Here is a 27401-nt window from a genome sequence, read left to right on the forward strand (position 1 = left end):
CCGGTTGGCGGATCTCGATTACCGCACAAGTAAAGAAGCCCCAGTGACCCTCACATGGCAGGATTGTGCTCCTTTCAGTGCTTAAGTCCCTGCGGGTGATATATTCACCTGATATGATTGTACTATGCAATGCGATCTATGTGCAATATTAGCACCCAGGATTGCATTGCAAATGTGATAATTAGTAGATGGCCACATAGTGTTATATACCTTATGCTCATTGGCAGATAAGCCATGCCCAGATCTACTGTGCAATATGTTTCTCCAGTGACAGTAGTCTTTCCCAGAACACTGTATTAGGAAAGCCCAGACTTGATCTCAGTAGACATTTCCAGCCTTGGCGTACAGCAGGGATGGGGAACCTTTGGGCCGCCAGATGTTGTTGAACTACACATCCCAGCATGCCCTGCTACAGTTTTGCTATTTGGCCATGCTAAAACTGTTGCAAAGCATGCTGGGATGTGTAGTTCAACAACAGCTGGAGGGCCGAAGGTTCCCCATCCCTGGTCTATAGGCACACAAGCAGTGCAGCATTTAGTGATATCGAGGCTTCAATACAACTTTTTTTTTCAATATAACTGAGGTACTAATTAAGTCAACTGTGTTCAAATATGGATATAACTAAAACCTAGACTGTGAGGGGTACATTTACTGGGAGTTCTATTGGATGGGGATGTTGCCCATAGAAATCAGCTTCAACTACTTATGCACATGTTACATCTTCCCCCCTGCAGTGCACATGGTTTTGTCCATTAGAGAGAGAATTTTGCACATGAACCAGAATCAGGCCATTAGCACCTTCTAGAAAATAGAAGGCAGGAGAATTAGGCCCCTTTCACACACACTGTCAGCCGCCGGGTGGCGACACCCCACACGGCCAAGAAGCCGTGCCGTACACAGGAGTTTACAATGGTTGGGATGGCCACAGCCGTCCTTTCCAGTGGTAACAGCCGGCGGCTATCCCGTGTAAATGGACACACTCCTGTCCTTTGTTTACTACTGTGCACAGCACGGCCGTGCGGAGTTTTGCCAGCCGGTGTCAGTCGCAGCGTGTGAAACCACCCTTACACTGATCATATGCAGGCAATGCATTCAACCAATGTAAACCAACACACAGAATCACAATATCCTCAGTAAAAGAAAGGACAGGAGCTAGTTCAGTTAAAATGTAAAGGAGTATACACACGGCTAAACCTTCAGAGAGATGGCTAACTTCATCCTGCCAGCTTCAGGAGCCTGTCCAAATACACTGTGCAGGTGGCGTCTAGTCACAATTTTCTTGCCTGAGATGGTCTATTTGGCAGGGCGATAGCAGGGCTGCACATCGCTATCACCTGCTGTGTATACAGGGTGATGCTGTCAAAACGTCTAAGGGATTTTAACTATCTTTTCAAAATCGCCTGGGAGAATCGCCGCATGTGTACACAACTTAACATCGACAAGGCAGTGGATGCACTTTTTTTTTTTGTAACACCCAATTTGCTGCTACAATGATATCATGTAAACAACCAAAAGGAGACGGTGTTGATTTAGGCAGCTGTGAAATAGTAGCCTTGAGAGCTGTTAGTCAGGGCAGGTGCTGCTTAATTACTGCTGAACCAGAGTGGAAAGCAGCCTCCAGTCACAGAATCCCATGAAAATCCCATGACAGAAGTATACCACAGAATCCCATGAAAATCCCATGACAGAAGTATACCACAGAATCCCATGAAAATCCCATGACAGAAGTATACCACATAGTTCATGCCCCACCCCGTCCTTCCATCTCCCTTTTTCATAGAAAAGGAGATCCAACCAAGTTCTGTGCAGATGCATTATACAAAAACATGGAACAAAAGGATAGATATACTGTAGCAGCACTGGATATAATTTGGTAAAAATACTGTGTACCAATTGGACTGATTTTACAAATAAAACTAATTATATCCAGCGCTGCTATATCTATTCTTTTGTCCCATGTTTTCAGTCTTTTAGGGATTGACTACCCCTATTTAGCAGCAGCTAGTGAAACCTACCGTGTCAAGCGCCACCATCACTCCCAAGGGAGGATTGTGTGTTTTTTTCTTTTCCGCATTATACAAAAACTCTCAATTTGCAGTGATGTTAAGAGATCAGTTTAACTCATTGATGATGCTTCTGTCTCTTGGTTAAGTTCCTCTTTGGATCTGCCTGGTGGGGCTGGTTAGACAAATAACTGATTTCACTGCTGGATGAGAATATAGAATAAAAGGAGCAAAGACTTTTAAAGACTAAAGATTTTTTTTTTTTTTTTGTGCCAAATTCCTAGAAAGAGCTTCTATAACACATGGTGCAGTGTCCTCCAATAGCTTCAGAGAAAGTTATTTAACATATGTATAAAAATCATGATTTGTTTTCTATTTCCTTTGCACGGGTCCTTCCCTGCCATTGTCTGTTTTATTTAATGTATTATGTGTCTTAACCTTTGCAGAGCATGCCTTCACCCATGACAAATAACACTAGCACTGCTGTATCCTCTGAGCCTAATGCCAGCTGCATGCCAGTAGAAACCAATAATATTCATGAAGATGCCATTGTAAGTGTGTTTTTATTATAGTTCATGGCAGGTTCACAAATAGCATGTAAGATGTGGAGAAATTGTTTATTGAAATACATATTGTTAGAGCATGTTTTATGTATTCCCATATTATCACTTTCATATGTTGTATATTCTTAGTCATAGGCAGCAGGGCAAAATACAGGGCCCTATTGAGACACACGGGCAGCGTTCAGTTAAGATGCAGCCCCGCTAGAGTGAAATCCCGCCTTGCGAATGAATGTGCTCACTGCGAACGGATGTGTACACCTACGCACCCATTTGCAGCCGTGCGAATATGTCCAAAATCCATCATAATAGGCTCGCCATAGATTGATTTCTGCATTGGCCACAATTCATCACAGGCGTCGCATAGCCCTGGACTTTATCGGCGGTGCGATAGAAAAAGGCATATCCGGCCTGAAGCTGACGTCACTCACCCTTTCCTAAAACGCTCAGTCACGCCTAGCGGTTTCCCGGATACTCCCAGTGTTTTCCTTGGCATGCCTGCATTTTTCTTAGCAACCCCACTAAAGGGCCAGTTTCCACACCTAGATTGCTACTACCCGTTAATCACGTTGCGAACGGCGTGTAAATAGAAAAGGTAGCAGGATTTCACCGCAGCACGGCCTCAAGCTTGCGCAGTCTATCGATAATCGGATGCCATGCAAATTTGCAGCTGTACTATCAGGTCTGAATAGGGCCCATAGTCTCTATTAACACATTTACTGATTTTCCTAGTAGGTTCGCATGTTATTAAAGACTAAGGGGGAAGAGCTAAAGTTTGATTTTGAAACTTTTTATAGTCTGTCTTAAACCGCTGAAAATCAAATCTCCAATGTAAGAATCAGTGGGTTTCACAAATGGTTAATTCATCAGCCATGTTTAATATTCTTGAAACTTTTCCCATTAATTTCAGTGGATCCTGTAGTATATACATATAGATTTTTACTTTCATTTTAATGTGCTCTTTCATATAAGTTTTGTTGTACAGTATCATATAGTAGGCTAGTATAGAAATCTCCCTTATCAACCAAACATCTACTCTTTCATTTTCTAGAGTGCAATTGATAAATGTTATCTTGAATCTGATTGGTTGCTATGGGCAGCTTCACTCTTTATTGCTTGAACTCGCTCATTTTAATACATTTAAATATTTGTATGGTAACAAACTACCTGTGATCATTACAGTAAGTAGGAATACCTGCAAATCACGAAAACTAACTACAGTATGTCACTTATACTATTAACGAACCTTTAGTAGATTACGTACCAAACAACATTGACAGTGTAAATTATATAACAAACTATACTAATACAGCAGAGGGCATTATCATTCCACAGTCATAAATATAATAATAATAACTTTGTATTTTATTTTGTACCTGATTACCCACGTTTGTGGATGCATACCTATTTTGGAAACGGGTATACAGATATATGTGGGACCAGCAAATAAACCACACAAAGTTGTAGACATTGCACTGATTTTGTGCTTGTAGACCATTGTGAACAAGCAGCTTTTCTACAACACTAAAGTGTAATGTTATACAGCATTCTAATGACTGCTCAGTCTGGGTTTTGATTTCCAGTGCCCAGTGCAAGCAACAGGTACATTTTAATCTTAATCCGGATGCAAGCACTGTATATGCCTGTGGGCCTGATTCAGACCGGTTTGCTACGCTGTGTACACTCGCAGCCTACCAAACAGGTCAGCTCCGCCCGTTGAACGCCCAGCCATCCTGCTCCGCCCGCATCCCCTTGCTAGCATGCAAGGGGATGTGTATGAAAACATGTCCCCTCGCATGCAGGCATAGGGAAGAGAAATCATTCGATGGTTGAATGGTTTCTCTTCCCATCAGAAATAAGTCAGTCTAAACTGACTTCTATTTCCACCGCTGATCACCGAAGACAGGGCGGGCGCTGACATCAAGTGTCGTCAGCTGTCCACCCTGTGCAGGCATTGAACTGCCTGCGTTCCCAGGGGAATGCCCATAAAACGATGGACGTTAATATTTTTTTTTTCAAATAATTTTTATTAAATCAGCAAAATAAAAACATAGGATACCACAATTACCTTCAAAACAACGATACTATGACAGTACTGTATCATTGGGTACTAAAGTGTCTAAATGACATATACAAACATCAGGCTGACCAAATTTCGTATTAAGGAAAGACAACAATCTAAAGGGGAAGACAAACCAGACAGACACAAGTGGGGAGAGCGCAGGAGAGGGAAGACGAGGGAAGGGAATCCAGCAGATTAGACGTTAATATTTTTATATTTAAATTTAAAAATGTAAATATAAAAAAAAATCTGTATAAAAGAGGCATTATAAGTGAATAAAATATTAATTCCTCAACAAATAAAATTATTTATAGTCAAATGTTCTCTTGACTGTGTCCATTTCTATTTTAGGATTCTGAAGAAGAAGACCTTGAATTTGAAGGAGCCATAAGAAAAGAAGTGTGTTCTTCCAATGTCCACACTTTCAAGCCTTATATACCAGAGGAGTTTGCAGACTTCACCATTTACAACGCTAGTCTGGACAGCAGGGACTGGACAACCTCTAAAACTGACTTAGTCTTCTCCCATTTTCTGGATAAGGACGTTTCGCGGAGCCCCACCACCAGCAGTGTTACGAGTGGCTATGTTTCCCACAGTGCTTCTAACGCTACATTGTCGGACATTGTGGTTGCCTCTAGTGAAAGTATGGATCAGTTAGCCGCTCACGCAAGGGACTTTGAAATTCAAGAAACAACAGGACAGCAATATTTACAAAATTGCAAATCTTACAAACAGAAAGAGTTCAAAGACCACAAGTGTATAGAAATTCCATCCAGCCCATCATCCTCCACAGAAAACAGTGCCTTAGATAAAGTGCCGCATTGTAATACCGAGAATACTGCTGCTGTAATGTGTAGAAGTGTGTCTTCTTCTTCTGTGGACAGTAACAAAGGAAACTCTGTGAGATCTTTGCCCTTTGAAGTTGCTGTGGAACAAACATGTGATATTTTGGAAGATCATTCATTCACTGAATTCATGGGGGATCATGCATTCACTGAATTCATGGGGGTTGAAGATGGGAAAGACTTTGAGCACCATGAAGACCCTCCTGTTTGCCCATCTAATGGGGAAAGTGATGGAATCGAATTTATAGGTTTTGGCTGTGCTATATCAGAGCTCCCATATGATGCATCTGAGCAGAACCTTCTGGAACAAAACTCCGGAAACTCTAACTTGTGCAGTTCTCAAACCTGCTCTTCTGATAGTAGTTTGCTTGCAAGGAGCCATCTACATCTTGCAGACAATTGCGAAGACCATTCTTCCCATTCTTCATTGTGTCTTCTTTCCCTGGGTGATAGCGTATGCATTGGTGATAACAAGTTTGGAACTGTGAGATATATTGGTACCGTGGATTTTTCACGTGGAGTATGGGTTGGTGTTGAACTCCATGTTCAGATAGGTAATTAGCATCAATCTACTTATCTGTCTATCCCAGAGAACATAAGAGTCAGGATGTAACAGGGCATGGACCTATTGATTTGGCTTTGCACTAGAATAGTGCAGAAATACTGTTACTATACAGTGCAAACAAATACAAGCTGACAAAATATATATCCATCCCATTTATGCTGCTATACAGGAATCTGCAATGGTCATTGTTCCCTCAGTCACAGCTCAATCAGGGGAATTTAAAGACACAGCTGGGGAAATTTACTAAGATGTGAATTCGACTTCACATGTGATGTTGCTATTGGCAACCAATCAGAAAACTTCTTATTTATTTTGCACCCTCTAGAACAGGGCTGGGCAATTGCGGCCCTCCAGATGTTGAGGAACTACACATCCCAGCATGCCTTGCATCAGTTTCAGCATGGCCACATAGCAAAACTAATGCAAAGCATCCTGGGATGTGTAGTTCCTTAACATATGGAGGGCCGCAATTGCCCAGCCCTGCTCTAGAAGATAGTAGACAGGATCTGATTGGTTGCCCATAGCAACATCACATGTGAAGTAGAATTCACATCTTAGTAAATTTCCCCCAGTGTCACCATACACAGGAGTTGGTATAATGTATAAAGACCCACATGTAGCACAACAGAACTTGGTGTGAGGAAAAGCTGATGGTGTTTATATTGAGACGTTGTTATTAGATTCAGACTCAGCCACACACAGGTGTACAAATGCCATGAGCACCAGTGGCCAGTGAATGCTAGCAATGTGGTTTTGTCACTTTCCACTTGTATTACTTATGAAAATAAGATGCACAAATCAGCAAATAAGACGCTTGGCACAGCCGGGTTGCAAACGAACTGGGGCCAAATGTACTAAGTCTTGAAAAGTGAAGTAAAGTGGAGAGTGATAAAGTAGCAGTTAATCGGCTTCTAGCTGCAACGTTACCAGATGGATTTGAAAAATGACAGTTTGGAGTTGATTGGTTGGTAGTTTATCACTTTCCACTGACTTTTCATAGCTTGGTACATCTGGCCCCAGGGGAGCCGGGTGCCGGACAGGGTGCCGGACAGGGTCCCGACAGTCAGGATCTCGACAGGCATTTACCCGACGTCAGGATCCTGATTGTCAAAACACAGACAGCTGGGTTCCTGGCGGCAACCTGCTATTTTCGACCCCCATAGAGGGAGAATAGAATAGGTGGCTCGCATAGCAAGCCACCGTGCCCGCAGCGTGGCTTGCAATCACCATGCTGTCTGGGGGTCCCGACGTCGGGCTAATGACTGTCGGGATCCCGACTGTGGGACCCCTGTACCACACCCGGGGAGCCAAGTGCAGCTATTTGGCACGACTTGAGTCACATCTCACATTTCTCTGAGGCAGAGACATTGTAACATATAGGCACACTGAGCACCTGCCCAAGGCCCCACAAATGTAGATACCTTTGAGCAGGGGCAGTCTAGACCTAGAGCATCTTTCCTTTAGGCTGGTGCCTCCAGAACGGATTGGGAGGCAGGTAGAGAATGCTGCCTGGCTGCTCAAATTTGTGAATTACACAGAATCATATATCCATGAAACATTCTCTACCTGCCTCCCAGTCTTCAGTGGATGGCAGGATCTATACTTCCATCAGAGTGTTGACAGCCATTCACTGCATGGCGGGAGACTGGGCGGGACTGCAGGAGCAAGTTATGATTTACATTTATTCCTGTGAATGGGTAGATAGGGGCCCCAGTATTTTGCTTTTCCCAGGGCCTACAAATTTCTGACAGCTCTGGTTTGTTATACCTTTGTAGGCACTGTACCTTGTCTTGGTTTTCATGCTTTTGGGTTTCATCTTCCTAGGAAGATTAAGATTGCATGGCTAAAAGCTTCTCAATCTGTGTATTTACCAAAGGTTATGGCAGTCATTTATTTAATTTTATAAATGCTGCTACATATCCTTATTTAGAGTAATACAAAGTGGTGAAAATGAAAGATTAACCCAAATTCTTGCAATGTATAGATATTTAAATGTTTTAAATCCGTATATGAAAGAAAGAATTCCCTTGTTCAACTGCATGCATAGGGCCTGATTCAGTGTCTGATGCTGAGAGGGGTCGATCCTATTATCGCCAAAGGGTGCGAGTTGCTGTTCGGATGCCATTTAAACGCTGAACACGGCACCCAAATTAAGCCTATCTCGCACCCTTCGCAGGGCCGAATTCACTTAAAAGTGCTTGCACCCCTATGGAGGTGCGAGCACTTTTAAGCAAATTAAGCCCTCCATAATGTGCGCCTGGTGTCGTGATGATTCACACTCGCGAATCATCCGCAGGTAATAGGATCGACCGCAAAGGCTCCTTTCACGGGCAACTACCATACATATACATGAAAATTAGGAGGTGTGCATACAGTGTATTGCACAGAGCCCTGGGGGAAGCATTGTTGCCGCCCCACAGCACCAGCATGAAACCTGTAGGGTGGCTTTCAGCCACTGGCATTACTGATGGGCTGAACATTTTTATATATAACGCATGGTGCTGGAGACTGGATGGAAGTATTGGTTTTATCAATAATATATCGGACACCACCCTGCTGCAGCTTAAGTAGCAACTGATGGCATGCTGCAAAGAATATAACAGAAACGGAAATATAACAGCTGCGCCTGGCGGTGGTCAACAATAGTGATCTTAAAAATAAACTGAAACTCGATGCCGTGCACATACAGTATTTATCAGAAAGCATATAAAATAGGGATATCAATTGTACGTTAGAAAAAAGTAAATGTCCTCGGGCATATGGAGATTAATAGAACATGCCTCTGTACTTAAAGTATTATGAATTTAGTCATTGGTAAAGCATATTAAGGAGAGGTTTTATCCCCATTTTACATGCTTTCCGATAATTAAATACTGTGTCCCATATGTGCATGGTATAAACTCCCAGTTTATTTTAAGATCAATATTGTTGACCACCGCCTTAGCTATAAGAACAAAAACACATTGCTTTATAATGAATATAAAATGTGTATGTGCTGACAACTAAACATATAATCATCCAATTCCTTTTTTGTCTAAGGCAAACATGATGGCACGGTTAAAGGCAAAGAATATTTTCGCTGCAAACCCAAATACGGAGTATTTGTCCGACCCAATCGGCTAACTAAAGCACTTGGCTCTACAAGGAGAGAGGGTAACAGCACTTTGCAGGCTCAGACTTGTAACACAGAGAAGCGGAAAATTGTTGCCTTGAAAGGATCCCCAGCACCTAAGACCAGGGAGAAAGCACACTATCCAGCTGGGAATGAAGCAGCATCGGCCTTTTCTAGGAAGCAAGAGAACAGGAAATCCTGGATTAACTAAAATGCAGTATTTGCACTTACTTCACATCACTTGTGTATAAACGCATATGGATTGTTAAAAGAAGAAACTATTTTTGTACAGTTGTACAGTTTTAATTCTTGTGAAATGTTCCGAATGTTGGTTTAACCATTTTTACAAAGGTTTCTTAATTAGTTTGTCTGCCTTGTAGGCAGGTTGGTTGCTGCTCAGTAAAAGCAGAACTAAAAGTTACAATGTAGATAAATGACTGATACAGGCTTGTTCTTAAATGATCACAGTGGGTTATATTTTAATTAGAAGATCCAAAAACCTTTTATTCCTAAAAAAATAAAATAAACTGAATATACATAACTGGGAAAAAGCCACTGGATATGGTTTCTTATTTACCAAAGAACCTGTGATAAAGTGTACCTGTTTCCTAATCATGGTGTACAGTACAATCCAGGAGGTTATCCGCTATTCCTAGGGCATTCTGGGAGAGATTATAATCATGGTGTACAGTACAATCCAGGAGGTTATCCGCTATTCCTAGGGTATTCTGGGAGAGATTATAAGTAATGTTTCTGGTGAACTAATTAGGTTAAATATTGATTTAATGCCTAATAAAGGTTACCTGCACTATGTATAGGTAACGTGTCCACATTAACCAGAAATACTTCAATGAATGTTTTTAATTGGGGTGCCCATATGAATGGAATTACTAAAAATGTTGCTTTATTTTGTTTTTTCATTTCTTCACAGCTCTGGTAGATGTTGTTATACTGCCTTAGATAAAGTACCTATACGTACTTCTAGCCTACCTCTTTTTTAGTGTGGGAAACTGTGGTGTGCATCAGTGTGTATAATGCAGTATATAATGCAACTCAGCAGGATAACCTATAACGCTTTCAGACAGCGGCGGACGAATATCCTGGTAATTACCTGGCTGTTTAAACAGTTTTGTTTATTCGTCCGCCGCTGTCAGACCCCCCTTCACACAGGAGAGCAAATCTCTGGGTCTTAAATTTAGACCCAGAGATGTGCTCCCCTAAACAGGGTTTTCTCCTCTGTGAAAAGGTCGATCCGGATCTTAAACTCAGGATCTCCTACCCTGGTCTGTTGCAGGGTCAGGGACCTGAAGTTTAAGATCCAGGTCGACCCTTTCACACTGAAAAAGGACCCGTATATTTAATGAAATTCTCAGGTGGAGACAAAGATTTTCTAGGCGCTATTCTTCAATTCTCTTTTGGTCACTAGAAGCAGCTGTAAAGTAACCCTTTTATACACTGATAAAGTAGGGAACATATGCTATAAAGATTGTATCATACATCTGTAGTCATCATTCTCAGTGTAGCTGATCTTCTGTATTAAGTCATTAGGAAAAAGAAGCTGCTAATGCTTTGAAAGGGGAATATATATATATATATATATATATATATATATATATAGTAGTGAAATAAAGCGTCACTCCAGGTACTAGTACAATAACAGTTTACTGTTCGTCTACAGTGTTTCGGGCCAGAGCCCGTCTTCAGGACAATTTATGTCCTGAAGACGGGCTCTGGCCTGAAACACTGTAGACGAACAGTAAACTGTTATTGTACTAGTACCTGGAGTGACGCTTTATTTCACTACTATTTACAAGCGCTGGTACAGCCAGCGAGCAGCGGGCACCCAGGCCAAGATACTCAGTGGAGCAGGGACAAGTGAGGAGTGCCGGACCTCGTACTATATATATATATATATATATATATATATATATAAAAAGGTTTTTTCAAAACGGCACTCAGAATAGTCCAATGGCAATGGTGGTGCAGGGTCCAGACACAGCAGAAAATAGAGACAAGGTTGGGTAAGTTTTGTCTCTCTCTATATATATATATATATATATATATATATATATATCCAGGGATCCGCACTCACATCCCAGTGCAATATAGTATCGGGGTGCACAAAAAAGGACATCCAAAAGGGAAGGATGAGCTAATATAAATCCAAGTTGCTTAATAAAAAGTGAGGGCACTCATCAAGGCAGCTAAGTCAACTATTTGCCTGGTGTTCCTATTAAGATGCACTTTATTGTCTTGACAAAGGCCCCAGTAGGGTTGAAACGTCGACTTGCACAAATGGATGTTGAATAAAATTGCTGACTTAGCTGCCTTGGTGAGTGCCCTCGCTTTTCATTAAGCAACTTGGATATATATATATATATATATATATATATAAAATAGTGGGTTTAAACCGGCAAGGTGCCCTTGTGATGTGCCCTTGTGATGTAGATACACTGGTCCAGGAAGAAGCTATCACCCTCAATAAGGCAGAAGACTTCTAACACGGCACTCCAGGGACTTGTTTTGTGAGCAAACAGACTTTTTTCAATATATCTTTTATTGACAGGAAAAGACATATGTATACAAAAGAAATGTTATTGTAACATTATTATGCTTGACAGATTGGGTTACAACAATGATGAGAGCAATTGACAAAGTAAACATTCGGTTTGCATGGCGGTTTAGGGTGTTACATCACAATCACATATTAACCTTAAGTACTAGCACTAAAAAGGAGGGTCGTTAGATAATGTTTCAGTTAAATACCAGGTGGTGTCAGAGAAAGAGTTTCTTAGGGCTGTTTTCAGAGGTGGGGACAGGGTTTGTATATAGGGTAACCAAGTATTAAAGAACTTCATTGTGCGTTTTTCTTTTTGAATAGAAGTCTCTGTCCAGTCCATCATGAACAAATACAGCATTCTAGGAAAAGCTAAGGACAAAGAGGAGGGGGTTGGGGAAATCCACTCCGACAATATTGTTTTTTTAACTGTCCCAGCTAATTTCACCAGTAGTAACCTGACACCTGGTAAAAGGCGTTTACGATCAGTGGCTGAGTATTGTCCCCAAAGCAAACAGACTTTTAATGAACACAACATTTTGAGACCCTAAGTCTCATCGTCAGGTGTGTGATGAACAAAGATACAAGTGACACATACCTCAATAAATACAGGTGCCTCATAACGATCACCGCTACTGTGGCGCCGGTCGGCTCGTGCCCCAACGTCAAAAGATGATTGGAAATGACGTCAGCCTCACGCCGAGTCATCCCGTCGCCTCTCATCCGCTAGAGGCTCTGGCCCCCGGCATCACATAGCGGGGAAAGAACAGTGTGAAAAAAAATAAACGTACAAATAGACTTGAAAAAACAATAGCGCAAACGTTAAGATGCCAGGATCTGGCAATTTTTGCAGCAGTGAAAGATAAATGTTGATAATAATAAAGAATATAAAAAAAAAACGGAGAGTACTGGAACATGTAAAGCATTACAGGTTATGGTATTGGGTGCATAAGAAACTACCTATATACTTAATTAAAGTGCACCTGTAGAATTTCAGGTGCCTCTGTCTACACAGTATACTTAAAGAACCGCACTTATGCATACAAGTGCTTGGTATGTGTCCAGCAGAGTTTTTAATCAGTTGCCTCTGGAAATCATGTGTGGCAATATATATACCACCATTAGGTATGCCGAACAAGAAGGCCAACAAGATTGGGTCCCCTCGAGATTGATGCACAACTTGTATAGATGTAATTGTAAATGTATAGCATCAGGTAAAGGTTACATAAATTAATTCCACGTAATACAATCATTGAGGGAGTTGGGTTTTACAGTGTTCAATTTATGTATCCATGATGCTTCCAGCCGTAGCAAACTTTTGATCTCCTCTATTCTTCTCAGGAACTTGGTCAATAATAATGTATTTGGGGGCACTCAGTTGATGGCCAGCTTGAAATGGATGGCTACGGGTTGGTCACACTTCTTGCCTTCCAGCGCTGCTTTTATAGAAGAACAGTGCATAGCCATACGTTCTTTACATTTTCTGCTTATTTTGCCAATATAGTATTGGCCACAGGGGCATATGATGGTGTAGACAACGTATCTAAAGTCACAGGACAGAACATGTCAGATATGGAACGTTTTGTCCATGTGTGGATGTTTAAAGGTAGCGCTTTTAATTAGGAAGTTGCATGTTGTGCATTTGGGACACCGGTAGCACCCTGGTGCTTTGATGTTAACTTTTTGGCTTTTGTCAAATCCCGTGATGTCGGTGTGTACCAAAGAATCTCTCAAATTGCAACCCCCTCCTGTAGCATGCCATCGGTCTTAACTCGGCCACACCTGTGAGGTCTTTATCTGTGTTTAGAATTGGCCACAAGGCCGTTTTATCTATATTCTTTTTTAATATTCTTCATTATTATTATCAACATTTATATTTCACTGCTGCTAAAATTGGCAGTTCCTGGCATCTTAACAATTGCACTATAGTTTTTTCATTTGTCTGCTGCACGTTTATTTTTTTCACACTGTTTTTTCCCCGCTAGCTATGGGATGCCGGGGGCCGGAGTGTCTAGCAGTTGCCAGGCGACGGGATGACTCGGCGTTAGGCTGATGTAAATTCCAAGCGTCTTCCGACGTCGTGGCACAAGCCAACCGGTGCCACAGTAGCGGTGATCTTCATGAGGCACCTGTATATATTGAGGTATGTGTCACTTGTATCTTTGTTCATCACACACCTGACGACGAGACTTAGGGTCTCGAAACTTGTTCATTAAAAGTCTGTTTGCTCACAAAACAAGTCCCTGGAGTTCCTTATTGAGGGTGATAGCTTCTTCCTGGACCAGTATATATATATATATATATATATATATATATATATATATATATATATATATATATATAGTAGACAGGCATGGTCAACGTTTCAACCCCGGAGGGCCAATTGTGGCTTATTGCCACTAATGAACAAATAATTAGCAGGTGATTGGGTCCTCCTTAAACACACCAAATTTAATACTGATTGGTCAGAATCACATGCCAGCCCTATCTAGCCAAAGCACATACGAGACAAACAAACATAACACTTTAAACATTGATTAAGAATGGATGTACATATTACCAGCCGGAGCTTTGTGCATAAATCTCCTGTATCATACAAACGATTGTGTTCCTGTGTTACCCAATGCACGAGGACGCCAGCCCATGCTAGCGGCACCCGTACCCGGAAGTTTGCGGCCCACGTGCGTTCCACGTCAGGTTTGGTCAAAAAGCTCCGGCTGGTAATATGTACATCCATTATTGATCAATGTTTAAAGTGTTATGTTTGTTTGTCTCGTATGTGCTTTGGCTAGATAGGGCTGGCATGTGATTTTGACCAATCAGTATTGAATAGGTGTGTTTAAGGAGGACCCAATCACCTGCTAATTATTTGTTCATTAGTGGCAATAAGCCACAATTGGCTAAGGTATAAATAACCTCCATGGTAGTCTCAGTGTATGCCTGGATTGCTGTGGTGACAAACTGATCTTTGTAGCTGTCTTGAAAACGGTCCTCTGGGGTTGAAACGTTGACCATGCCTGTCTACTATCCTTGAATACAAAAGCATTGTACCTACTGTGGTGGTGGTGAGTGCCCTCTCTGGCCTAAAAACCGGACTATTTGCTATTATTGGAAAATCACCCTTTCCCTAGGGGAGCACCACGGTTTTTGCAATATTCCTGGATGTGAGTGCGGATCCCTGGAATATATATATATATATATATATATATATATATATATAGTGATTAATTTGTACCAGATATCTGTCTGAACAACGCAGTTCATGCTGGGAAGTAGCTGCCTACACATGCATGTATAATTTAAACATATTTAACGTAACTATCTAAAGGTATTTGCATCGAACATAACATTCTGTATATAATATGCCATTTTTAACCCATATATTAAAAAGATTACACATGCTGATATAATTATTTTCATGCAGTCTGAGGTGAAAATGATCAGGTATGTATATGATCATATATCTGAGCAGTAATTTGTATTTGAGTACTTACATGTGATTGTCTTGTACAGTATTCCACATTTGGAATGACCTTGGGATTCCATCCCTCATACTCAGGTGCTGCACCCCTCCCAGCATTCTCCCCCATGGCATGTGGGAGAGTAGTATAATTGGTTCTTACATCATATGCCATTGCCACACTTCAAGCCTACCATGGAAATGGAGAAGCTGATGGCCCTAAATGTCAACACCAATCAGTGTGTGCAGGCCATCGGTGGGGACATTAAAAACCACTGAATAAGTAACATTGGGGCAGATGTATTCAGCCTTAACTAGAGATAAATTTATGTGTGATAAAGAGAGATAAATGTCCAGCCAATCAGCTCCTTACTGACTTTTTTCAAACATGGCCTGTAACATGGCAGTTGGCAGGTGATTGGCTGGACATTTATCTCTCCTTATCACACTTGCATTTATCTCTTGTTAAGGCTTAATACATCTGCCCCATTATGTCAATCATTAATTGTTTTACGTGCCATCCTAATGGATTCAGTATGAAATCCTGGCGGTCGGGATCCCGGCTTTCAAAATCCCGACGCCGAAATCCCGACAAGGGGGGGGACGTGGATCGCCCCCCCCCCTTGCGGGCTCACTGCGCTCGCCACGCAGCGGGCCCAGTGCCTCGCTACGCTCGGCACGCTAATTTATTCTCCCTGTCGGGATTTTAACTGCATCCCATCCTAATTATGATTCTATGGGAACGTGTAGGTTAGATAATAGTGGTAGTTGTGGATCTAAGAATATAATGACATATTAAAATTATGCATGTGGGCAATTTTTAATTTAAGAAGTTAAAAGAACTGTGATGAATCTGTATGGTACAGTATAGTCAGATTCAGTGCAAAATATGTTCCCTCTGTTATGGGGACATTTACTAAGTTACAGCATTTCAAAGACTCCTCTTGTCAGCAGTCCTACCCCAGTGCCCAAATCAGCAATAATGGATGTGGTGTATTAGGACGATATGCACAAGGTTGACACAAGCAAAATGTCGACATGAAAAGGTCAACATGATTTTTAGTTTTACATTTTGTCAGTATCCGTGTTGACACTTGAACACATGGACCCCCAATTACTGTACCATGTCCCTTCCCAAGGCTTGCTTAGCTCGCCGTGCTTCAGGCTATAATTCCTGGGGCATGGTAAGTTATGAAAAAGTTCAAAGAATATAAAATAAATTCCCCCCAAAAAACCTTGTAGACGGTTTAACCCCTTCCCTTTGTACTCCAGAGAATTTTCCGGGATTTGCTCCAGTGCGCAGAGTAGCAAACACGGAAAATTCTTGGGAGTGCCACTGCATGCGCTCCGCCTTGCCGGGTAGCGCCTCTGAGATCAGCGCCGCACTCAGCTTCGGCAGCTGCCCAGCCCTGCCTTCCTCCCCCTGCTGTGTGCGGCTTGATCTTGTAACGTCACGCTACACATAGCCAGGCTGCCGGGAGCAGGGCTGGTCAGCGGCTATTACACACATCAGCACCGCCGTCCGGACTCGGGGACACAGTGGTGGGGTTTTTTTAGGGAGCGCTCCCCAGAAAAACCTTGCTCAGTGGGGAGCGCTCCCTAAGAAAAAACACCACTGAAGGGGCTAATGTGTCGACAATAGCCATGTTGACATTTTGCTTGTGTCAGCCATTTCACAATGTCGACCATATGGTGTCGATATATAGTCGACATTGTTCATCAGCTATCCAGATACCAGCAATAATACCCTACAGATTTTGTATTTAATATTGTTGCCCTTTTAAATCCATAGAACAGAAAGACTATTAAGATTCTGCTTTGAAATGTAGCTGCTTAGTAAATATACAACTTCTCTTTTTAAAATTTTAGCTACTGGCAAAGGCTATTTTGTACTAGGCCATATACATCCTTTAATATCTACACATAAATATAGGCATTCATATTTTACTTTGATCTATTTGCAAAATGGAACAATGCCCTAAAAGTGGATATGGACATGGAAACGTTTCCTGGTGTTTTCTTTCTCTTTAGAATAATGGAGGAGCTCATTACCATAAACTGCTGTATACTTTAGTGCAGAATTCCTGTTCCTACACGTCATCATGATGTGCTATTGATACGACCCTGACTTTGCAATTACTTCTAGGCAGTATTGGATGTATTGGAATATATTTCTCATTCCATGTAATCGTTTTTTGTGCAATTTTTTTCATTATCATAAAAAGCTACTAGTTTGTATTAGATTATCTCCAAATTCTCTCTTCTAAACACCTCTAGATGTATCACTACTACCACCAAAGATAGGTAATCCAGTATATATATATATTTTTTTTGCATTAATACTTCATATCAACTGTGCTGAAAATAGAAAGGCTGGAACACCTTATATTTTATGTATAAGTTAATTCGGTGATTTGAAAACTGTGTTACTATATATATATCTTCAAACCTCCTGTTACCAGATACACCGACTGCTGTAGTATAAATACAATAAGAAACGTGTCATCTATAAAAAAAAAAACAAGAAAATAGAAAAAAAGCGACTATTTTGACCATATTACATAGGTTCCGAAATAACGGCACCCAGGAGTTTTTAAATTTTGGTACTTATGTATTATCTGAGCTCCCATGTTAAATGCACCCCATTTTTTCATACCCCTACTATCCAACTACGCATGGAGTTGATTTTATATAGTGTGGCGAGCGCAGCGAGCCACAGTGCCCGAAGCGTGGCAAATGGACGCCGTCTCATAAGAAAAACGGGAGCCCAGATATTACATAAGTACCACATTTTCATTACAGCACCCCTACGGGAAAAAGGGTATTGATAAATATGGAAGAAAAATATTAAATTAAGTACATTGTGCTGATCTGTCATCCTTAGGGTCCGTTATGCAGTTGTGTTTTTCATTGTGCACGTTGTATGACTGGTTTACTTTGGCCATAATTAATTTGATTTGGTCCTGGACCACCACCCCAAGGCACCCCTGCAAGAGCCATGCAGCACCTCAGGGTGCTAGACTCACAGTTTGGGAACCACTGCCATATTATAATATGTTCTTTTGGCACTGAATTAATTACATCTGCACTATTATCTTCTTTATACTGTATATAATACATGGCAAAACAACCTACCTGAACCATTAGCGCAAAACATTTATTGCTCCCTTGATTATTTACCCACTGAAATTTAGAAGTACTTTTGCAATTTCGTTTAATTATTGAAGAACAAACAGACATCTGGATATGCTTTAATAGTGAATGAATTAGTTATCTACTGTACATATTCCTACTTTCCGGTATTGAATTGTAAGATTCAGATATATTGTATCTCAATAAAAAGCTGCTGTTCTGTTGTATGTAATTGGGCAATCTCACTGTAGACTATACCTGCTTATTGTACAAAATTGTAATTTATATTTGGTAATAATGTTACAAATATTTTTAGCATTTTCCGAATTGAAACTACTTCTGATATGTTTTGTGGGTTTTTTTCTACTTCTTTGGACAGTATCACTATACTGGTAGAACTGAGAAGCTTCAAGTCAAAGTAGACAACCCTATCACTGTGCCTATAGTAATGAAAGTATGCAGAATACTGAACCTTGTCCATAAACAAAAATGTAAAAGCAAAATAAAATGTAAACCGTGACCCTATAATTTATTTTCTATTTTCACAAAACACAAAAAATTTCACGTACTGTATAAGCCAAAGCATTATCACTTATTGAAGGAATATTTGGGACCTGTTTCAAGGATCATGAGAACTAGTCTGGGAGATTCTGAAGCTGGATACATGAAAACGATTCCTTTGAACTTCCGACAAACAATATTGTGCACACACACACTGAGCAATTTTACAATAGATATTGTTAGTGGCCACATGCAATCGTATGCTGTTGTTGGCATCCGCAGATTGAGCTTCATGTACAGACGACAGAGGACCTCGCTAGCGACTTACAGGAGTACACATTGTTATCGACATAGTGCGTACACACTGGATGATAAACACAAAAATATTGTTATGAATGGTTATGTCGTTTAAAATATCATCTAGTGTTGCATTTAGTATTAATAACAGGTCAAATAATAAAAAACCCAATTCATTAAGAACAAATAGGTGGGTATCAAATGAGCCCTGATGCATTTTCGCCTGATGGTGATTATCATGGTATCCAATTAGAAGCCATTTTTTCGGCCGAAAAAGGACCTGTGTTTGCATGAAAACATGCGATCGGGAAAACGTGATCCCATATGTTATTATGGTTCCAGCTGCTGCTTATCAGAGAAATAAGATTATGATTTGCGTGCCTTGGCATAATACCTGATAAGTGCGGGTATCAGGAGAAAAGGACACCAGCATCAGGGCTAATAGGATAGCCCTCGACGAACCAGTTAGCAGCAGTACCACTGCTAATAGGATACCCCCCATAGTGTCATGTCAATATGTAGAGGTCTATAATTAATAGTTCCTGAAGAGGCTGCCAGGAGCAGTGTATTGCAACTGGAATGTGATTGCTAAAAATATAACTGTTTTAAACTTTGGCACTTTGTTTTCTAATTGTTACCTGTTGTTTTCTTCGGTACTTATGTAATATCTGGACTCCCGTTTTTCTTATGAGACCGCGCCCCCTCGCGGGGCTCGCTGCGCTCACCACGCTTCGGGCACGGTGGCTCGCTGCGCTCGCCACACTATATAAAATCAACTCCATGCGTAGTTGGATAGTAGGGGTATGAAAAAATGGGGTGCATTTAACATGGGAGCCCAGATAATACATAAGTACCTTTTCTTCTCTATGATTCCCACTTGATACTGGTGAGCATTGATCAAACATTTGGCTGAATTAGTTATTAGAATTGACAGTTTATCAGCCGATCTTTATAAAACCTTTCCCCAAAGTAATGATATCTTGGGATTAAACCACCAAATATTATTGAATGAATAACCCTTATTCCCCTGTAACCCTTCCAGTGTTGTGGAGAGGTGTAACCAAATAGGAAAAGTGTTAAATCAGACAATAGGATCACTAGATCTAATTACACTAATGAACAACACTAGCAAGGACAGTACTGAAGAGGATTAGCAGTTCCCCTGTAAGGCGTAAAGCCCCATACACACTAGATGACCCGCGGTACTGATATCAGTGGTGGCAGCAGGTGAACCATATTGAGCATACACACAGAGCGATTTCATTCATTGACATTACCGGGACCCCAGTGAACATGCAGGTCATTGGCTACAAAGCTAAAATTGATGCACATTGTTAATGATATTGAGCATACACATTACAGTGTAATGTGCACCAGAGGTGGCTCAGTCTGTCTGACCCCAGAGGGGAGCTCAGTCCATTCGGCCCCAATAGTGGTCTTAGAAGCTGTGTCCCCAGAAGGGGTGTGCACATCTGTACCCAACTGAAAGTATCAACACTTAGGGTAAAAATTAATAGGATGAGAGATTCAGGAAGTGAGCAATTTGGTAAGAAATCTCCAGTTTTTTGAAGAAGTGTAAATGATTGCCACTTTAAAAAAATTGGAGATTTCTTATCAAATCGCTCACTTTCTGAATCTCTCATCCTATTAAATTTCTTTATTGACTATAGCAGATAATAACAACTGGTACGTTTGAAGAATGGTATCTCAGAGGATCACAGGCAGTAAAGAATAAGCATAAATGACAATAGCTAGATTGGTATTTAGCTGCAGTGTATGTGCACTGATGAAGTCCAATAACATATAGCATAGATGGGAGTGAGCTGGTGCAGTGCTAAACGCACTGATGGAGTCCAGAGCATATATGAAGGAGCTGTGTAAGAACACAGATGGAGTCCACAGTATAATAGACAATACAGATGGTAATGAATACTGACCACTGTGAGGAGCTGGATACCAAGGAGAATGGTCACGGGATGAAGGTATTGAAGGTAATGGGCAGTTCTCAAACAGTAAGGGGGGGGTTGTGGTAGAACCCGCACAGACTGGAAATTATGCTGTAGTATTAATTAAAGAACCAATATGAAGGACTATCCATAGTAAATTCTAATAGTCATTGATTGGTGGTGCGCCCCAAAATTCAGTATTGTAACTGAATGAGGGGTTTTTGTTCACTTGATAGAAGCGAACCAAAGAAAGAAAAAAGCTTTGTGGGCGCACTCTTATTGTATGTAAATATGATGTTAATTTAAAATTTAACTTTTATTAAGATCCTGATAAAATAAAGTAACAAGAGCCGTTACAAGGAATGGGAGGACAGAGAGAATAATTAGAGCAAAGTCTATAGTTAGATTTATAAAATGTAGTGTGATAGCACTAGTAGCTTTTTCACACATTAATCTCCATTCAGCGCATTAGTTCCTAATCTTCATTGGTATGTATACACAATGTGATTATAGGCGAAATTGAATGGTTAGTATCCCTCAATTGGAAGGCTGGAATTGCCTGAGGGGGATATCGGTTGCCCCAGCGACAGGGTTTATTGGTATTTGTAGCTTATATTGCTCATACAGTAGGCGTATCCAGTGCAATCTATTTGGGGAATATACTTGTCCAATTTTTGGATACCACACCAGTAATTCTTCAGGGGTCTCCCACCAGAATACTGAACTGGCCCTTCACTGCTTTGCTTCCAAGTTCGGGAAGTTTTTGGGCAGTTCCAGTGAGGTATGGTGGTATAATTAGGACTAAATTCCCATTCAGCAATTGCCTGGTTAACTGCAATTAGAGCATTTATAGCTAATTTCGTACCATATGGTTTACAAAGAAATCCACGGAGGTCAGTATTTGGCAAATTGCAACTGTACGTGGCAACAGAGATTCGCCCTTATCGAGAGCCGTGTGTACCTTTGGAAATATAATGGTAAGTGAAGACACAGGCAACAAGTGCAAAAATTTATGAAATGGAATCAAGTGAGGAAATGAAAATATATACGAAGTAAAAATACAGAAAGAAGAGTACAAGAAAGGGTGCAGAATTTAGGTGGGGGGGGGGGGGGGGGAAAGGGGAAGAGCTGGGGATGGAGAAGGGGGGAGAGAGAAGGGGGGAAAGAAAGAATTGGGTGAGGAGCAGAGAAATGTAGATGGATATAGTAATTAAATTGTTGTTTTATGCAGGATTTAAATCATAATATAGGTGGTATAGTCACAATTTAATGGTCACCAGTATTTAGGCAGTGAAATGAATGTTATTAACCTGTATTCAGGTAATGGAGTATACCAGCCACTCAACAATAATATCCCCTGGCAAACAAAGTTATTTCATTGGGAGCTGCTGCTGCAGGAGAAAAAAGCACTGTGACCCAGCGTTATAGTCAGTGGTGCTTTGCAGTTAATGATGTTACAGGTTTGGTGTCCTGGATGTTTTAGCACTGAAATTGTGCTTTTGCTGCAGATAGGAGAACAGAACTGTAACCCAGCGCTATTGCAAGAGGTGCTGGCAGTCTTTATGTTTTAATAAGTTTATGTCCGACTAACAAAAAAGCTTGAGTACTGGAAGCATAAGCACTGAATTAGTGCAGTAGTGAGAGAAGGGGGTGTCACTCTGCCGCTAAGTGCAGGCAGGGGACACCTGTACCTTAAACGCCGGGTCCTGGCGTTTGGATGTGGAGGGACCTTCGGGGGTCCGTGGTGAGGGGCTGGGGTATCCAAGCTGGTGAGGGAGCTGGTGGGCACTGGATCGCTGCTGCTGCTGTAGCTGGGGTCCGTCAAAACACGTGTTTCGCCGATTTAGGCTTCGTCAGTATGCGCCATTTTGTTTGTGGGCAAATGCCCTTACTCTTATTGTGATGTAGATCCAATCATCATCCTCGTATGTTTGATTGACATCGCCGCTGTCCAATCAGCGGGAGTCTTTTGTCTGAAGCATCCTCGATTGGTGTTTGACTGTTTTTAGTTAATTCACCATGTTAGAGTAGTTCTGTACAGCGTGTCTGCTGTTGGACTTAGATAATTATTGAGTTGGATGTAATTTGGCTGCTATAAGCAGTATTTTGTACTCTGATGACATTTAAAGGTAGAATTCCATTGTTTGGCAAAGAATATGACAATAAATATAACGAAGAATGACCTGAACAGTTGACTCTATGTCCTATTGAATGTGTCGACCCGCGTGTCGACACCTGTATTTTACAAAATTCATTTTATTAATATTTCATACCTGAATTTGGGTTTGTTATTTTAAAGACAAAATATAATGAATGTAAAGAAGATTGACCTGAACAGTTGAATATATGTCCTATTAAAAGTGTCGACCAGCGTGTCGACACCTGTATTTTTAAAAATTCATTTTGTTTGTATTTAATACCTGAAATAAGGTTTGTTGATTTAAAAAAATGATATAAGGGTGTAAAATATTTTGTGGGGTGATTGAATATAAATCTATCTGAGGTGTATAGGTAATGGTATTGGGAGTGGTGAAGTGAGTGTGAACACTGTGGATTGATGGAGATTAAATTGAATATAAACTATCAGGTGTGGGTGCTCTTCCTAAAGTGGGGGTGTAGTGTAATTAATGGGGAAATGTTGGGACCAGGTGAGAAAGGTGTGATATAAGTGGTGTGTTAATGTGTTGTGAGGATATGGTGGGTGAGGTGATGGTGCTGATGGTAAATGGTGGTGATGGGGATAATTCTAATAAAGGATGAGAGGGTGTTTAAGGGTGGCTACCAATGGTGTGTGATGATTATAATGGAAAGTCAGGTGTTAAGGTAGGAAATGAGATAGGTGAGAGATTTACTTGAGGAAAGCACCATATTTTATATCTTCATTGAGGCCGTGTGGTGCTAGTGAGCCTAGACGGAAAATCCACTTGCCCTCCTTCTGGAGAAGTGTTTGATTCAAGTTTCCGCCCCTTAGGCCAAGGTGGACTTGTTCGAGACCAAAGATTTTGAAACCAACAGGTTTGCCTCCATGTTGTTGATGGTAATGTCTAGCCACAGTAGTCAGTTGTTTCATCTTGATGATGTCAGTATGGGCATTGCGTATGTTCCCCAAGTGTTCAAGGGCTCTTTGTTTCAACATACGGCTAGTCATTCCAACATATAGTGTATTGCAGTCGCACATGATACAGTAGATTAAATTCTTGCTCTTACAGTTGAAATAACCTTTGAGGGAAATTGGTTGTCCATATTTATCATTGATTGTGGTGACCTTTTTTATGAATTCACATGCCTTGCAACCTCCACACGGATAGCTACCGGAAGGGAAAGTGTTCTTGGTTTTAGGGCCAGAGTAGTGACTGTGCACAAGTTGGTCCTTTAGGCTTGGAGCTCTTCTCCAACTCATGTCGACTTTGGTGTTAAGTTTTTGGGCTAAGTCAGGGTCACTCAGAATGATTGGCCAATGTTTTTGAATAATTCGTTTTATCTCTCTCCACTCGGTGCAAAAATTGCCGACAAATCGTATGGTCGAGTCTTCTTTTGTTGGAGCAGGTTCGTTTTCTTTGAAAAGCATTTTTGACCTGTCAGTCTTAGCCACCATCTCTCGTGCCTTCTTGATTGATCTTTTTGAGTACCCTCTTTGTTGGAGTCTGTGGCTAAGATCATCACAGTTGTTTTTGTATATTTCTTCACTGGAGCAGTTTCGCCGTAATCTTAGAAATTCCCCTTTGGGGATGTTGGCGATGGTGGGAGGGAAGTGGGCGCTGGTATTGTACAGTAGGCTGTTAGTTGCTGTTGACTTCCTGTATATTTCAGTGCTGATCATGTTTTCCTCTCCTCGGTATATCCTCAGATCCAGGAAGGTTATAGTAGTGCTGCTGTGGTCCGATGTTAGTCTGAGATTGAGGTTATTATTGTTAAGGTGATCAATGAATTTCTGTAGCCTTTCTTCTGTACCATTCCAAATCATGAGGACATCATCGATATAACGCATCCACAAAGTTATCGAGCTCTCGTACATGTGGTTGTTCTCATGGAAGACATACTCCCGCTCCCACCATCCAAGGAAGAGGTTGGCGTATGTGGGCGCACAAGCCGCCCCCATCGCCGTGCCTCTCCCCTGGATGTAGAAGCGGTTGTTGAAGGTAAAATAATTTTTGTGGAGTACAAACTCCATTAATTCCACAAGGAAATTCTGGAAGTCACCGAAACCTTCCATCTGGAGGAAGTATTTTACTGCAGCAATGCCGAGATCGTGTCTAATGCATGTGTACAGGGCTTCAACGTCAAGGCTTACTAGGATCTCTGTTTCCTCTCACAAACAGAGATCCTAGTAAGCCTTGACGTTGAAGCCCTGTACACATGCATTAGACACGATCTCGGCATTGCTGCAGTAAAATACTTCCTCCAGATGGAAGGTTTCGGTGACTTCCAGAATTTCCTTGTGGAATTAATGGAGTTTGTACTCCACAAAAATTATTTTACCTTCAACAACCGCTTCTACATCCAGGGGAGAGGCACGGCGATGGGGGCGGCTTGTGCGCCCACATACGCCAACCTCTTCCTTGGATGGTGGGAGCGGGAGTATGTCTTCCATGAGAACAACCACATGTACGAGAGCTCGATAACTTTGTGGATGCGTTATATCGATGATGTCCTCATGATTTGGAATGGTACAGAAGAAAGGCTACAGAAATTCATTGATCACCTTAACAATAATAACCTCAATCTCAGACTAACATCGGACCACAGCAGCACTACTATAACCTTCCTGGATCTGAGGATATACCGAGGAGAGGAAAACATGATCAGCACTGAAATATACAGGAAGTCAACAGCAACTAACAGCCTACTGTACAATACCAGCGCCCACTTCCCTCCCACCATCGCCAACATCCCCAAAGGGGAATTTCTAAGATTACGGCGAAACTGCTCCAGTGAAGAAATATACAAAAACAACTGTGATGATCTTAGCCACAGACTCCAACAAAGAGGGTACTCAAAAAGATCAATCAAGAAGGCACGAGAGATGGTGGCTAAGACTGACAGGTCAAAAATGCTTTTCAAAGAAAACGAACCTGCTCCAACAAAAGAAGACTCGACCATACGATTTGTCGGCAATTTTTGCACCGAGTGGAGAGAGATAAAACGAATTATTCAAAAACATTGGCCAATCATTCTGAGTGACCCTGACTTAGCCCAAAAACTTAACACCAAAGTCGACATGAGTTGGAGAAGAGCTCCAAGCCTAAAGGACCAACTTGTGCACAGTCACTACTCTGGCCCTAAAACCAAGAACACTTTCCCTTCCGGTAGCTATCCGTGTGGAGGTTGCAAGGCATGTGAATTCATAAAAAAGGTCACCACAATCAATGATAAATATGGACAACCAATTTCCCTCAAAGGTTATTTCAACTGTAAGAGCAAGAATTTAATCTACTGTATCATGTGCGACTGCAATACACTATATGTTGGAATGACTAGCCGTATGTTGAAACAAAGAGCCCTTGAACACTTGGGGAACATACGCAATGCCCATACTGACATCATCAAGATGAAACAACTGACTACTGTGGCTAGACATTACCATCAACAACATGGAGGCAAACCTGTTGGTTTCAAAATCTTTGGTCTCGAACAAGTCCACCTTGGCCTAAGGGGCGGAAACTTGAATCAAACACTTCTCCAGAAGGAGGGCAAGTGGATTTTCCGTCTAGGCTCACTAGCACCACACGGCCTCAATGAAGATATAAAATATGGTGCTTTCCTCAAGTAAATCTCTCACCTATCTCATTTCCTACCTTAACACCTGACTTTCCATTATAATCATCACACACCATTGGTAGCCACCCTTAAACACCCTCTCATCCTTTATTAGAATTATCCCCATCACCACCATTTACCATCAGCACCATCACCTCACCCACCATATCCTCACAACACATTAACACACCACTTATATCACACCTTTCTCACCTGGTCCCAACATTTCCCCATTAATTACACTACACCCCCACTTTAGGAAGAGCACCCACACCTGATAGTTTATATTCAATTTAATCTCCATCAATCCACAGTGTTCACACTCACTTCACCACTCCCAATACCATTACCTATACACCTCAGATAGATTTATATTCAATCACCCCACAAAATATTTTACACCCTTATATCATTTTTTTAAATCAACAAACCTTATTTCAGGTATTAAATACAAACAAAATGAATTTTTAAAAATACAGGTGTCGACACGCTGGTCGACACTTTTAATAGGACATATATTCAACTGTTCAGGTCAATCTTCTTTACATTCATTATATTTTGTCTTTAAAATAACAAACCCAAATTCAGGTATGAAATATTAATA

The 27401-nt window shown here is 41.2% G+C and overlaps 1 protein-coding gene across 5 annotated transcripts in view; it reads left to right on the forward strand.

Annotated features, from left to right (window-relative positions):
* The window catches only part of KIF13A (kinesin family member 13A), a 217877-nt gene extending 207096 nt beyond the window's left edge, over positions 1-10781 (forward strand). For 3 of the 5 annotated variants that reach the window (XM_083187859.1, XM_083187860.1, XM_083187861.1), the window contains 3 exons: positions 2450-2554; positions 4977-6024; positions 9075-10781. In XM_083187859.1, the coding sequence (XP_083043985.1) occupies positions 2450-2554; positions 4977-6024; positions 9075-9358 (1437 nt within the window). In that variant the 3' untranslated portion in view covers positions 9359-10781. The remainder of the gene's footprint in view (positions 1-2449; positions 2555-4976; positions 6025-9074) is intronic. The other 2 variants (XM_083187862.1, XM_083187863.1) reach the window with 1 other exon arrangement.
* Positions 10782-27401: the final 16620 nt, after the last annotated feature.

Source organism: Crinia signifera, chromosome 5 (assembly GCF_055691185.1).
Source record: "Crinia signifera chromosome 5, ASM5569118v1, whole genome shotgun sequence".
In the NCBI taxonomy this organism is placed as follows: Eukaryota; Metazoa; Chordata; class Amphibia; order Anura; family Myobatrachidae; genus Crinia; species Crinia signifera.